This window comes from Mesoplodon densirostris, chromosome 5 (genome assembly GCF_025265405.1).
Source record: "Mesoplodon densirostris isolate mMesDen1 chromosome 5, mMesDen1 primary haplotype, whole genome shotgun sequence".
Taxonomy (NCBI): domain Eukaryota; kingdom Metazoa; phylum Chordata; class Mammalia; order Artiodactyla; family Ziphiidae; genus Mesoplodon; species Mesoplodon densirostris.
This window is the reverse complement of record NC_082665.1, coordinates 118,651,254-118,666,382: the sequence shown is the minus strand read 5'-3', so window position 1 is coordinate 118,666,382 and position 15,129 is coordinate 118,651,254. Positions and strand designations below refer to the sequence as shown.

Below are 15,129 nucleotides of genomic sequence, written 5' to 3'. Positions count from 1 at the left end.
AGTTCTGCCTTGTAAAGACCTAAAAATTAAAGTCTGTATTAAGGACTTGTTTTTCCTTTTCATTTCCTGCCTAAAGATTAAGGCTTTCAAAGGCTTCTAGCTGCTGTGTCATCAGGAAGCTATTCTGGGTGTTGTGCTCTTGGAGGGGGGAAGGGATACAATGATTCATGCTGGCCATATCTCTTCTCTGCTTTCCTAAGGATGTGTTATGGAATGTGAAGTGTATTTTTTTCAATCACTCAGGGCCTTAGGAAACTCTAACATCATGACCATATTCTTAGAGGGATCTCGTTTTCCTTGACATCCTGCATCTGGGCTACCTTTTAGTCTTTCCATAACGCAAGGTATTTGATAACCCCTTTTCTGCTGCTTAGAAATGTGGAGATGCTTAATCCCTGAGATTTCTCAGCTGACTAGAAGTGCAAAGATTCCCCCCACCTTTTCCAACACTAAGAAGAAACCTGTACTTGGCAGTATAAATGGACCAATTTAAAAAATAGCAATAATAACAAAAAAGACCTCTGGGTGTGTGTGTGTATATATATATATATATATATATATATATTTTTTTTTTTTTTTTTTTTTGCCACGCTGTGTGGCATGCAGGATCTTAGTTCCCCGACAAGGGATCGAGCCGGTGCCCCCTGCATTGGGAGCATGGAGTTCTAACCACTGGACCGCCAGGAAAGTCCCTGTGTATTTCTTTTCTGAATATATAAGTAATATACAAGATTTTATTTGCTGAACATTTGGGAAATACCAAAAAGAGTTTAGAAGAAAGTAAGTTATTACCCATAATCTCAACATCAAGTAATAACAATCACTCTTTAACATTTTGGTAGATTCTCTTATATTTTTCTATACATGTACATGCTTTTTAAAATATTAAGATTATACTGTATCTATTACTCTGTAACTTGCTTTAAAATATTTAATTAAAATAGACAATACAGGGAATTCCCTGGCCGTTCAGTGGTTACGACTCCACACTTTCACTGCTGAGGACCCGGGTTCAATCCCTGGTCTGGGAACTAGGATCCCACAGGCCACACTGCGTGGCCAAAAAAAAAAAAAAAAAGAGAAAATAGACATTACATTTATATGGTCAAAAAAAATGTATAAAACCACATGCAGTAAATATCTTATTTCCTTCCAATCCCATTGGTAACTACTGTATTCTAGTTTCCTTTCAGAGAATTTTTATGCTTATAAGAGCAAATATGAATAATTTTCTTTGCTACACCTTTTGATTTTTCATACAAATAAAAGCATACTATAAACACTACTCTACACCTTGCTTTTTTCACTTGATGTGATTGTAATTCATCCCAATCCATTACGTAAAGAGGTTCTTCATTCTTTTTTACAGCTGTCATTTTATAATATTCCATTCTATGTATGTACCATAATTTATTTAATCAGTCTCCTGGTAATAAATATTTAGATTCCTTCCAAGCATTTGCTCTTAGTAACAATGCTATGCTGAATAACCTTGAGTATAAGTCATTTTGCCCTTTACCATAGGATACTCCTAGAAGTAGAATTCTTAGGCTAAAGGGTATATGCATTTCAGTTTTGGTAGCTATGGCGAAATTGCCCTCCAGAAAGTTTTATCTGTTTACGCCCTCAGCAGCATTGTATAAGAGGATCTGATTCTTCATAACCTTGACAATATAGGGTGTTATTAAACTTTAAACTGTTGCCAATATAATACGTGAAAAGTTACATTTCTTTTACTCTGAAAGATGTTTATAAGAGCCATTGAAGTATTTTTCTGGGACTTCCCTGGTGGCGCAGTGGTTAAGAATCCGCCTGCCAGTGCAGGGGACATGGATTCGAGCCCTGGTCCGGGAAGATCCCACATACCGCAGAGCACCTAAACCCATGTGCCACAACTACTGAGCCTGCACTCTAGAGCCCATGAGCCACAACTGCTGAGCCCACGTGCCACAACTAGTAAGTCCACATGCCACAACTACTGAAGCCCGTACGCCTAGAGCCCGTGTTCCACAGCAAGAGAAGCCACCGCAATGAGAAGCCCGCACACTGCAATGAAGAGTGGCCCCCGCTCGCTGCAACTAGAGAAAGCCCACGTGCAACAATGAAGACCCAACACAGACAAAAATAAATTAATAAAAAAAAAGGATTTTTCTGTGAACTTTTCCCTATATTACCCCCATTTCCTTAGATTGTCAATCTTTTCCTACAGATTTGTAGAATCTCTTTATTTATTAAGGGAATTAGTTATTTGTCTGTAATGTGTATTGCAAATATTTTTTCCTAGCTTGTCTTTTGACATTTCTTTTTGTTGTTGTTGTGTTTTCTTTGAATTTTTGAATTTTATTTTATTTGTTTTTTTTATACAGCAGGTTCTTATTAGGTATCCATTTTATACATATTAGTGTATATATGTCAATCCCAATCTCCTGATTCATCCCACCAGGACCACCCCCCCCCGCCCCCGCCACTTTCCCCGCTTGGTGTCCATACATTTGTTATGGTGGCTTTTACTATACAGAAATATCGGATTTTTAGTAAGTCAAATTAATCATTTCTCTTAGGGCTTCTGGGCTCTGTTTGATGCTCTAAAGGGGCTTTCCCACTATACAATTATTAAAATGTTTCTCCATGGTTTCTTCTATTACTTTTATGGCTTAATGTTTTACCTTTAAACCATTCTATCTGTAATTTATTTTGAATATTCTTAATTTCCTTGGCACATGGATCTGTTTCTGGATTTCTGTTATGGTCTGTTCTCTATTTGTGTGCTATCACCACTCAGTTTTAATTATTGTAACTTTTCATTATGGTAGAAGTAGTCCCTCACTCATATAGCATCTTTTGTTGTTGATTTTCCCCCCCAACATTCACCTATTTATCATTTTATTTTCTTGTTAACTACCATTTCATTTTTTGATAAGGACAGGAAGAGCCTCCTTACACATGACCTGGATCATTAGCTGATTGATTGAGGGAAATTAAACATTGTTAAAATACATCACTCAAACATTTTATTTTAATTTAAAACATCCTAAATTTACATTTAATTAACAGTCTTTGGGTATAGGGTCAAACCTCTTCTGTGAGAATTAATCCACTGATGGAGTTCCATATCATCTTTCTTGTATAAATTACACCCATAATACATCATACAGGACTTCTAGCTTCCATTTCTTTATGTTGGACTAGCAATTTAAAGATCCTGTAATATGAATATAAAACATTCTACATTTTTAGGCTCTCTCCCCACAACTTTGAAATTGTCTTGTCCCTACTTAATTTGACATCAAGTTTTTATTGAGGTTTTTGTGTGTACATAAGTAAATTGCTGGATCATATGGTAAGAGAATCTTTAGTTTGAAAGAAACTGCCAAACTGTTTTCCAAAGTGGCCATACTATTTTGCATTGCCACTAGCAATGAATGAGAGTTCCTGTTGCTCCACATTCTCACCAGCATTTGATATAGGCATTGTTCTGGATTTGGGCCATTCCTTTTTTTTTTCCTCCCCTTTGGGCCAATTTAATAGATGTGTATTGTGTTGTTTTAATTTGCATTTCCCTGATGACATATGATGTGGTGCATTTTTTCACATGCTTATTTGTCATCTCTATATCTTCTTTGGTGAATTGTCTGTTAAGGCCCATTTTTTAAATTGGATTGCTTGTTTTCTTATTGCTAACTTTTAAGAGTCCTTTGTATATTTTGGATAACAATCCTTTATCAGTTTTGTCTTCTGCAAATATTTTCTCCCTGTCTGTGGCTTATCTTCTCATTCTCTTGACATTGTTTGTCAGAAAGCAGAAGTTTTAAATTTTAATGAAGTCCAGCTTACCAGTTCTTTCTTTCATGGATCATGCCTTTGGTCTTGTATCTAAAAAGTCACCACCATACCCAATATAGGTTTTCTCCTATGTTATCTTCTTGGAGGGTTATAGTTTTCCATTTTACATTTAGATCTGTGATTCATTTTGAGTTAATTTTTGTGATGGGTATAAGTGTTGTCCAGTGTTTCAGCACCATTTGTTGAAAAGACTATCTTGAAAAGACTATCTTTGCTCCATTGTATTGCCTTTTGCTCCTTTGTCAAAGATCAGTTGACTATATTTACATTGGTCTATTTTGGGGCTCTCTAGTCTGTTTCACTGATCTTTCTGTCTGTTCTTTTGCCAATACCACACTGTCTTGATTATTGTAGCTTTATAGTAAGTCTTGAAGTCAGATAGTGTCAGTCCTTTTTGAAGAAAAACATTGTTCTTCTCCTTCAGTATTGATTGGCTATTCTGGGTCTTTTCCCTCTCCATATAAACTTTAGAATAGTTTGTGGATATCTACAAAATAACTTGCTAGGATTTTGAATCAGATGCATTGAACCTATACATTAAGTTGGGAAGAACTGACATCTTGACAATATCGAGTCTTCATATCCATGAACATCGGTTATCTCTGCAACTTAGTTCTTTAATAGCTTTCAGCAAAGTTTTATAGTTTTCATCATAGAGATCTTGTATATATTTTGTTAGATTTATACCTAAGTATTTCAATTTGGGCAGTACTAATGTGTATGGTATTATTGTGTTTTTAATTTAAAATTCCACTTGTTCATTGCTGGTATATAGGAAAGCAGTTGACTTTTATATATTAACCATATATCCTGTGACCTTGCTATAATAACACTTACTAGTTCCAGGAATTTTTTTGTTGTTGATTCTTTCGAATTTTCTACATAGGCAACCATGTCGTGTGTGAACAAAGACAGTTTTATTTCTTCCTTCCCATTCTATATTCCTTTTATTTCCCTTTTTTTTTTTTTTGTCTTACTGCATTACTGGCAAGGTATTTCCTGACTTCAGGGACAAAGCATTGATGGAACCAATCCAGAAAAAGGGTTCTTGTTGTCTGGGCCTTCTTGTTGTATGACCAAAAGACTGGCAGGTGGTGTTTATCTTTTCCCTTCAAGGCTTGAGGGTTAGCAGCTTCATAGATAAGGGCAATTCTGATCATAAACCCAACTGCATTTGCACAAAACAGTGGAGTAAGCCTGTCCCTTCCTTCTTAAATCCTGGTGCTCGCTTCTCTTCCTTACTAGTAAATGTCCTTTGTGACATTTTTTTCCCAGATAGGGCACTTTCATCTGCATTAAAAACCTGTTCAGGCAGATATCCTTTCTCCTCAATTATTTTCTTAATGGTGTCTGTGAATTTGTCTGCTGCCTCTTGGTCAGCAGAAGCTGCTTCTCCAAACCTCTCTCTAAAATTTTCAGACCATCCTTTTCAGGCATTGAATTCCCTAGCTTTAGATCCTCCACCTTCTTTTTGCTTTCAGTTGTCACATAATGACTTTGCTTTTTCTTGAATCATATTAGAGTCCATAGGTATGCCTTCCCTATAGCAATCCTGTACCCACATAAAAGCTGAATTTTTCGATATGAGATTAAAAGGTATTTCTCAAAAAGTACAAGGTTTTTGTGCCTGCAGGAGTAGCTGCAGGCACAGCTTCACGAATTTCCTTTTCTTTTTTTACCATGATCCTTTCACTGGATTCACTTATCTTGAAATGGTGGGTAACTGCAGCTGCAGGCCTCAATCTATGGTGCATATCAAGCAATTCAGCTTTTTCTTATAATGTCATGATTTCTCTCTGCTTCTTGGGAGCACTCCCACCATCACTAGTAGAACTTCGTATGGGTCCTCTGGTGTTATTCAGGGTCTTTGGTATTACGCTAAACACAATGGAAAATACACAAGAGCTGGGAAAGGTCACTTTTTACTGCTGTATGTAATTTACTGGAGAGACGAACTGCTCATACATAGATGATTAGTGTCACACGGCATTTTGAGTGGACACCCACAACACTTGAGCTCACAACAGTAACAACAGGAGGTGGCTACAAAATTATTATAGTAGTACATAATTGCATAAAATTAACTACAGTTAATTGCATAAAATTAACTACAGTTAATTGCATAAAATTAACTAGTTAATTTTATGCAATTATTTAATACTACTTCTTAACGTTAGTTTATATTTTTTATATTTAACTTTATGTTAAAGTTTTGATAAACTTTAACTTTTTATAATAGGTTTGTATATATTTTATGGTAGTAAATGATAAAATAGGATAACATCTACCTATATTTTATGCATTCATGAGCTCTCTAACTTTCCTAATTTTTTCAGTATTTCTAGGCTATGCAGTTCATCTGCAAGTTATTTTCAAATTGTTGCAAATCTCCAATAAATTTTCCAATATATTTATTTTAAAAATCCACTGATAAGAGGACCCACCGTTCAAACCCGTGTTGTTCAAGGGTCAACTATATAGCCTTCTATATCATATGCATTGTATTACCTCCTCAAAAGAACAATTAAAATAATTTTTAACAATTATTCTTTAAAAGGGTGAACATCTGTATGTATTCCTTTTATTGCTGCTGAGAACCTTTGTTGAGGCAAGGGAAGGTTAGGCTTTGCTTTTTTTTTTTTTTTTTGGCCATGCCTCACGGCATGTGGGATCTTGGTTCCCTGACCAGGGATCGAACCCACGGCCCCTGCATTGGAAGTGTGTGAAGTCTTAACCACTGGACCGCCAGGGAAGTCCCAAGTTAGGCTTTTCTTTTTCCTCTCTTTGAATGTCAGTACGAGAACTAGATGTGGTCCAAAATGGTAACAATTTGTTTACCTTCTGTGTCCCCGAAACAGGTGTATTGCCGCCAGACTGATTACTGGCAATTTGTGAAAGACATCCGCTGGCTCAGTCCCCACTCAGCCCTTCATGTGGAGAAGGTAAGAGGTGAAGGTAACCACAAGGCTTTGATGTTTGATGTTCTGTACGAAGAGTCTCCTAGGCTAGAAGGATGGCATATGTCAAGTTTCCTGTTAACTGAGGAGAGGAAATTATCCCTGTAGGACTGATTTGGAGGGGAGGATGATTTACTTTAAAAAATAAGCTTTGCACACCCATTGCTCTAGGCCACTTTCCCTCCTCCAGGAAAGACCTGAAAAAATTTTGTTATTTTCAAAAGATTTGCAAATATGGGACCAGAGTGAAGCTTTTCAAAATCTAGGACAAATGGCAAGAAGTTTCCTGAATGGTTGGGGGTAAGTAGGACTGATATGCTGATGACTGTTTAGGGAGAAGAGGATGCACCAAATAGAAAAAAAATGTGAGGTTTCTGGAGACCAGTGTCAAATGGAGCCTAACATGCTCCTGACAGCATTGGAGAGTAGAGTAGCACTGTACTCTTCTGTCCTCTCAGCTCAGCGTAATACCCCTGATTCCCAGCCAGGGACACGGAGCTCCAGGAGGTTAGGTGACTTGGCCAGAGTTACACAGCTAGTTCCACATCAATCACAGCCAAATTTATATATTTATTTATTTAACCCTTGCCTATGGAAATTTTCAAATACGTTCAAAATTAGAAGAGTGTAATGAACCCCAAAATATTCCCCATCTTCAATACTTATTGATTCATGACCAGTCTTGTTTCATGTATATCACACCCACTGACAGATTCATTGCCAAGGTGATGTCTGGAAAAGTAACTTATTTTTAAATGATCAGGGAACCAAATCACAGGGTGTCACTCTGGCCTTTTTTTGTGAGAAAAGCCCAGATCCCAGTGATTTTCTTACATGGATTTTTTTGTCCTTATCACTTTATTTTTCCCAACAAACCCCCCTCTAATTTTTTTCTCTAAAATATATTGTGGGACTTCCCTGGTGGTGCTGTGGTTAAGAATCTGCCTGCCAATGCAGGTGACACAGTTTCGAGCCCTGGTGCAGGAGGATCCCATATGCCGCGGAGCAACTAAGCCCATGTGCCACAACTACTTAGCCCATGTGACACAACTACTGAAGCCCGCGCACCTAGAGCCTGTGCTTCTCAACAAGAGGAGCCACCACAATGAGAAGCCCGTGCACCGCAACAAAGGGTAGTCACTGCTCGTCGCAATTAGAGAAAGCCTGAGCATAGCAACAAAGACCCAACGCAGCCATAAATAAATAAATAAATAAACAAACAAACAAATAAATAAAAAATATATATATTGCTGTAGTCATTTCCTCTTAGAAACTGCCTGAAATTGCCATCCATACATTTTTTGCAGTGATCCTGAGCTATGAGACTTAGCTTTTAGAAACAGCCAATAGAAGGAAGTTCCAAATAGAGAAATGCTGTGGCGAAAGCCAACAAGACGTGCTCAGCTGATTTATCTTTGGTGAAGAATATTTGGGGGCATTTTTCCTAGATTTTTTTACCCCAGGTTTTTCTTGCATTCTTTCCTGGAGGCTACCTGAAATAGAGGACTCTGTGAGAGAAGCTGAGAGGTCAAGTTCATTCTTCCTCTGAATACCCTGAGAATAGATGCCTCTTTGGAGTTACAACATAAAGAGACAGATGCAGCAGCTTTGTCCTCTCCAGGAGTTGCATATCATGTCTTAACTGCTTAGTCTCTAGAATTTCTAGTGGCCCAAACCAGCAATGGAGCCATTAATCCTTTCCTTCCCTCTCCTTCCTCTATAACCTGTAGGTGTTAGCTGGAGGGCAAATATCTCTGATTACCTCCTCTTACCTGTCTCAATTTAGTTCTCAGGTCATTAGGCCTCAATCTTGCTGGATTTACCAGGAAGTATATATTTTTAAAATTAATTAATTTATTTTTGGCTGTGTTGGGTCTTCGTTGCTGCACGTGGGCTTTCTCTAGTTGCGGCAAGCGGGGGCTATTCTTTGCTGTGGTGTGCGGGCTTCTCACTGCGGTGGCTTCTCTTGTTACAAAGCACAGGCTCTAGGTGTGCGGGCTTCAGTAGTTGTGGCACATGGACTCAGTAGTTGTGGTTCGCGGGCTCTAAAGCACAGGCTCAGTAGTTGTGGCACACGGGCTTAGTTGCTCCATGGCATGTGGGGTCTTCCTGGACCAGGGCTTGAACCCGTGTCCCCTGCATTGGCAGGCGGATTCGTAACCACTGCGCCACCAGGAAAGCCCTGGATGTATATTTTGACTCATGCTTCTTTGCCTCCTAGTTCATCAGCTTGCAGGAGAACGGCCAGAGCAGCACTGACGGCATGAGTGAGCGTGCCGTTGCGGAGCTGTGGCTGCAGCATAGCTTGCGGTGCCACTGTCTCTCAGCCCAGCTCCGACCTCTGCTGGGGGACAGACAGTATATCAGAAAATTCTACACAGGTGGGTAGAGGTCACATAGCCAGTACTGGTACATGTACTTCCTCATTCTCTTCTACTTTACTCTTCCTTTATAGACCCACTGTTACCCCAGGGTCTCATACTTTTACTTGATGCCATAGAGATCCTAATCAGAAACATGTATCTAGTCTTCTCTCTAACTTGCTATGTAAAATGCAGTCAAGCTTTATGCTAAGGTATTTCCCTACTCCCATATATGCAAATCAGTAAGAGTAACTACTATTTACTGAGAGTTTCCTATGTTCCAATCACTGTTATATATTTTTTATACATATATACCTAACAGCAGCCTCGAGAGTTGGGTATTAATACCCCTATTTTCCAATCAGGGAAGCAGAGCTCAAGGAGGTTAGGTGACTTGGCCAAAGTCACCCAGAGCCAGAGTTCAAATCTGAGTCTTTCTGATTTTGAAGCCTCTTATCATGGCCTCTGCTATACTGCACATGATTTAGCCTCTTCTGTACCTTATTTGTCCCTAGTTCCCCTCTGTCCACAGTGGTATGATTCCCCTCAAGTCATCTTTGCCTTTTCCCTCTTTCCTTCCCTGAGCTTCTCCCAGGGCCATACAGGGAGGCTGAAGTTCTCCCTAATGGGCTCCATCATTGCGGTAGTTTTCTCTCCCCAGATACTGCTTTCCTGCTAAGCGACTCCCATGTCACGGCCATGCTCCAATGCCTAGAAGCAGTAGAACAGAACAACCCTCGTCTCCTGGCTCAGATTGATGCATCTATGGTAAAGTGGCCAAAGAATTATCTGTGTCTATGTTCTGGCCTCCTAGACCTCACCATGATGTAACCGCATGTAGCAAACTACTTCACTTAGGCAATTGTGAACTGAAAGGCTTTCATTAAAAATAAAAACAAAAACAAAAACAAAAAATCTTAGAAGAGGAGGTACCATTAAGTACCTATTGAAGTAAAATGTCTATTTGTAAGTAAGCTTAAGTCTATTTGAGGAGGGAGGTGTCTATTTTTTTAAATCCTTAAAAAAAACCTGTAGTCTGAGTAAGCACCTCCTTAAGGGCCGGCTTGATAAAATGCTAGGGAGAGGAGGGATGATTTTGAGTCAGGCTGACTATAGATAGGGTGTCAGATGTAGTGTGGCCTGATGTTACACAGGATCATTTTTGTCCAAGAAAATTTTGTTGTTTTATGTTGCTTATTATTAACTCTCTAATTCACTCATCCCGTCACTAATATCAGTGCCTCTGCTAGAAAGGAATCACAATTCCTATTTCTTTTGTGAGGGATCCCCTATCTCTCCTGGTTTTTCAATTTCGATTCTTGCTTACCATCTATTGAATACTTTCTACGTGCCAATCATGGTGCTATGCACAGTACATGCATCATCTCATTTAATCCTCAGAACTCTATAAAGTAGGCATTAATCTCATTTTATAAAGGTGGCCACTGAGGGACAGAGTAGATAAGTCACTTGCCCAAAGTTTGGACCAAGTAACTTGTAAGTGATAGGGCCTGGATTTGAGCCCCAGCGTATCTGCCTTCTGAGTGCATAGTCTTAAGCACTTTGCTGTACTGCCTCCATGATAAGCATTCCTGGTCTGACCACCTAGGATTCCAGTGCAGAAGCTGTGGTGTATGGCAGGACTTTGAAGTTTCAAAGCTGTATGCTCTAATAGAGGATACCTATGCTGTATCTACTGGCCCGGGCTGCAGTTCAGGCCTGCTGCCAAAGGCCAGTTCCTACCAGCGTTTCTGTGTGCTAAGTGCTCCTCTTCTGAGGGCCTCTATCCTTGACTCTGACACATGTTTTTTTTTTGCAGTTTGCCAGAAAGCATGAGAGCCCGCTGCTGGTGACAAAGAGCCAGAGCCTGACAGCTCTGCCTGGTTCCACGTACACCCCTTCAACCAGTTATGCTCAGCATTCCTACTTTGGGTCCTTCTCTAGCCTCCACCAATCCATACCCCACCATGGCTCAGGTATGGGGGCAGCAAGGGGTAGTCAAGACATGTGTCCCCAGGCCTGGAAAGCAGAGGACTTAGTGGGTGCTCACAGGCTGGCTATAGATGGAGCCTTGGGTTGATGCAACTTGTCAAACTTCATGTCTTAATATGGAAATCTTAAAGAGGTATATAGCAACTAGCCTAAGATAATTCAGTAGAATCATTAAAGTAACAGAGGCAAGAGATGTTTTTAGTTTCCCCTGGGTTTCTAATCCACATTGCCAGAAGGCATTTCAATAATAATAGCTAACATTTATTCAGTGCCTGCCATGTGCCAGGCTCTGTTGTAATCAAGTTGTATATATTATCTCGTTTGACCCTCAAAACAGTCCTACGAGGTAGGTGTTATTATTATTGCTCATGTTATAAATGGGGAATGCATACTAATAAGCAATGAAGCCACTGTCCCAAGAGCTTATGCTTTTGGCTTAGCTGCTTCTAAGTAATTTTTTGCTTACCTTGAACGATTTAGCCTTTTCTGACGTGACACCATGTGTCCTGGGCACCCAGTAACAATAGGGAGTTTGGTCCTTAGTTGAGGAGAAGCCCTTCACAGGTACCAAAAGCTTCCAGCTCACCTTTCCTTTCCCTTTCTTTTTACATCCTAGAAAGAAGATCTACTTCCTTTTCACTCTGTGGCCCATGCCAGAAACCTCAGGAAAGCAGAGGACATGTCTCGCCAGCAGAGGATCAAACCGTCCAAGCCCCTCCGCTTCCGATCTCTGCATTAGCTGGGGACTCCCCCTCGACCCCAAATGAGATGAGCTCCAGCACTGTGACCAGCCCCTTAGAAGCACCCTGGGTCAGCAGCCAGAATGATTCCCCAAGTGATGCCAGTGAGGGGCCTGAGTACTTGGCCATTGGCAACCAGGACCCCCGAGGCCGGACCGCCAGCTGTCAGAGTCACAGCAGCAATGCTGAGAGCAACAGCTCCAATTTGTTCTCCTCCAGCAGCTCCCAGAAGCCAGATTCTGCTGCTTCCTCTCTAGGGGACCAAGGGGGAGGTGGGAAGAGCCAGTTGTCCAATGTCCTTCGCAGGTCTAGCTTCTCAGAGGGGCAAACACTCACTGTCACCGGTGGAAGAAAGAGGAGCCATACTCGCTCCCATTCGGATACCAACATTGCCTCCAGAGGAGCCCCAGGTAATGATAACCACCAGCCCGTAGCCAGTAAGGCGGCCTCCTGAATTTCAGGTGGAAGGGAGAGTTTGTTCTCAAGGGTCTTCAGATGGCAGAAAGAGAAGTTATGTTTCTGATGATACGAAGAGTATATTGCTTATAATGAAAAAGAGAAGTTTGTAATATAATGTGGATACCTAAGAAATCTCTCTGAGACTATTTATGTTTGTTCCTTTATACATTGCTAAATAGTAAATGCTTTCCTGGATTCTTTCACTGGTTCTTTAGCACCAGAGGATAGTGTGACTAATCACAGTCCAAGTTTTAAATGCATCTCTCAGACAGAGGGAAAGTACTAATGAGCTTCAAAAATAATCCCGTTAAATTCCTTCCCTTCCTGTGATTCCTGAGAAGTTTGGTCAGGATATAATAACAATAAGAGAGAGGCAAACTGATGTTAGGGTTTCCTTATTAACACTAGAGATGTAGTGAGTATGGGGTGATGGGACCTAGTAAACAAGTAAGTGGGGTTGACTGCTCCATCACTAGTTCAGGTTGAAAGGCAGTCGGGTAAGGAGGCCTTGGCTACTAGGACCTCCTTCACACAGACACCAGCTGCTAGCAGAGAGCACCTTAGGCATGGCCAAGGTGGTGTCATTGCTTTTGCCATTTCCCTACTATCATCTTTCCTAGGTTGTTGGTGTCTGGAAGGCTTTGGTTGGGTTTCATTTGTAAGAGCATCTCCATAAAAGCAAGTGGAAGGCCAGTTTGTGCTCAAGGCCAGTTCTGGGTGGAAAAGCCTCAGAAATAAAATATAAAAGTAAAGTATAAAAAATTAAGAGCAAAAAAGGAAGATTTCCTTTTACAACTAGAGCTGCTATTGATTTCTCTTTATAATTTCTAAAAGGTGAGGGCCAAGGCCTTCATCCGAAACTTCTGAATTGCAAACTTTTATCTCTGTTTTCCCCTCAAGAATGTGGTTTGGCTCATTGGAACTCGTTAGAAAAAAAATCTCCAATCAAAGCCTGTCTTCCCATGAGCCTTCGTAGATGTGAAGAGTGCTTGGGTTAGACCCTTACTTCACATCTCCTGGAGCAGACCTGGTGTCTGCTGTACTCCAGGCTGCTGGTGTTTGAGCATGTAAAACTTCCCTGCCCCCATTCTTACATCCATGCGGATTCCAGAAACTGCGGTAACCTGCATTGGAAAAGGGAGCCAGAGAAAACCTAAGCAGAAGGATCTGAGGGAGTGTGGGTCATGTGCAGCTTCTCCTACGAGTCATCTTTCCCTTTGCGCTAGGGTTCCCTCTCAGGAGTTAAGCCCCAACCTTTGCTAGATAAGAAGGTGCTCTTTTTTTCACTCTGTCTATTCTCGTGTTCTGGACTTTCCTCTGCACCTGTCTGTCTACATACAGGAGGCCCCAGGAGTATCACCATTATAGTTGAAGATCCCATTGCAGGTTTGGGAGCCAGTCCTGTCTGTCCAACCCCCGCCCCCACCTCCTCGTGTTCCTCTGTGACCATCTTGCTTAGTTTTGAACTTCCTTTTGCATTCTGGTGTCAAATCAAGTCTGGCTGGCCTGGTCCTGTAGTTATGCTTAGACCTGTTGGTAAAATAATAACATTGTTTTGCATGATACGTTTTTTGCCCACGATTTCCAAATGCCTCATTCAGTCTCTCAACAGCATCCAGGAGATAGAATCAAGACTTGTCAAGCCTGTATTGCCCAAAGGTGAACCTGAGGTCTGCTGTTTGTTTAAGACATCATGATGAATCAGTGGCAGAATTTTTCTTACAACTGAGTACTTACTGCAAATTACTTTATTTTCCATGATTTAACACCAGAATGTGTTTTCTCCTCTTTCTGTGGTCTTGGATGTGAGTGCATGTTTTTGCCTCTCCTGGAGTCCCCTGTTTCCTTTTTCTTTCACCTGTCTTCCTTCCCCTGTAAATTTCTCCCCGCCCCCTCATTCCAGCCATTGCACAAGGTTTTTCTATTGACTTAAGTCTGTTTCTTTGGTTTTCACAGTGGTGTTCAAATTGCATATTGTGTTACATTCTGGGTACATCATGCATGGAGATATTGATGCTAGAATGTGTCTGCAAGATGGAGTGGTAAGGGAGAACTGAAAACTATGGCCTCCTGGTAATGGGTGAAGCCACTGGCTATGTTTGCTTGGCAAAGGGGTTAAAGAGGAACAAGTCTACGAGACCTCTGTTTAGAAGAGTGTTGTTGTTCTTAAGGAGATAAGAAATTGTAAGATGACAGATTTCAAGTCAGTATGAGGAAATTCTAAGAATTAGAGCTGATCAGTTGAATGGGCAGCATCAGGAGGCAGTGAACTCAGTGAGCAAAGGCTGGATGGCCTTTACGTGCTGTAAAGGAATAAGGTTCTGGTGTTGGAGTTTGTGTTGTGCACTGAGTTTGACTGGGGACCTCAAAGGTTGCCTCCAAATCATGGTTTCTTACCAAGGCATCATGGTGACCGCTGGTTTGTAATGAGGAGCCAAGCCCACTGCCAGGACCACCAAGGGAACACAGAGTTATCACTTACCACGTAGTAGCATTTTTTGTGAGAGGGGCAGCTGACAAATTGGCACCATCTGTCAAGGAAATGGGTTGGATGCTGCTCAATCATTAGTTCTCCCAGCGCATCCTGTTCATTTCTCAGGCACGCACCTGCTTTGCTGCCTGCTCTTCTTCTGTGGCACTGGGAATTTTGTGTTTCCCTTTGGAGAATATCAGTTTCCATTTCCTGTGAACCACGCCTGCTGCTATTCCTCCACTCTCAACTCTCAATGTTCCTTGAAAACTGCTACCCAGACACTTGCTACTTTGCCAGGCTTC

The 15,129-nt window shown here is 40.9% G+C and overlaps 1 protein-coding gene across 2 annotated transcripts in view; it reads left to right on the top strand.

Moving 5' to 3' along the window:
* The window catches only part of RUBCN (rubicon autophagy regulator), a 57,073-nt gene that overhangs the window by 19,962 nt on the left and 21,982 nt on the right, over positions 1–15,129 (top strand). For both annotated transcript variants that reach the window (XM_060099384.1, XM_060099383.1), the window contains exons 3-7: positions 6,702–6,785; positions 9,022–9,181; positions 9,825–9,931; positions 10,983–11,139; positions 11,772–12,305. In XM_060099384.1, coding sequence (XP_059955367.1) covers positions 6,702–6,785; positions 9,022–9,181; positions 9,825–9,931; positions 10,983–11,139; positions 11,772–12,305 — 1,042 coding nt within the window. The remainder of the gene's footprint in view (positions 1–6,701; positions 6,786–9,021; positions 9,182–9,824; positions 9,932–10,982; positions 11,140–11,771; positions 12,306–15,129) is intronic.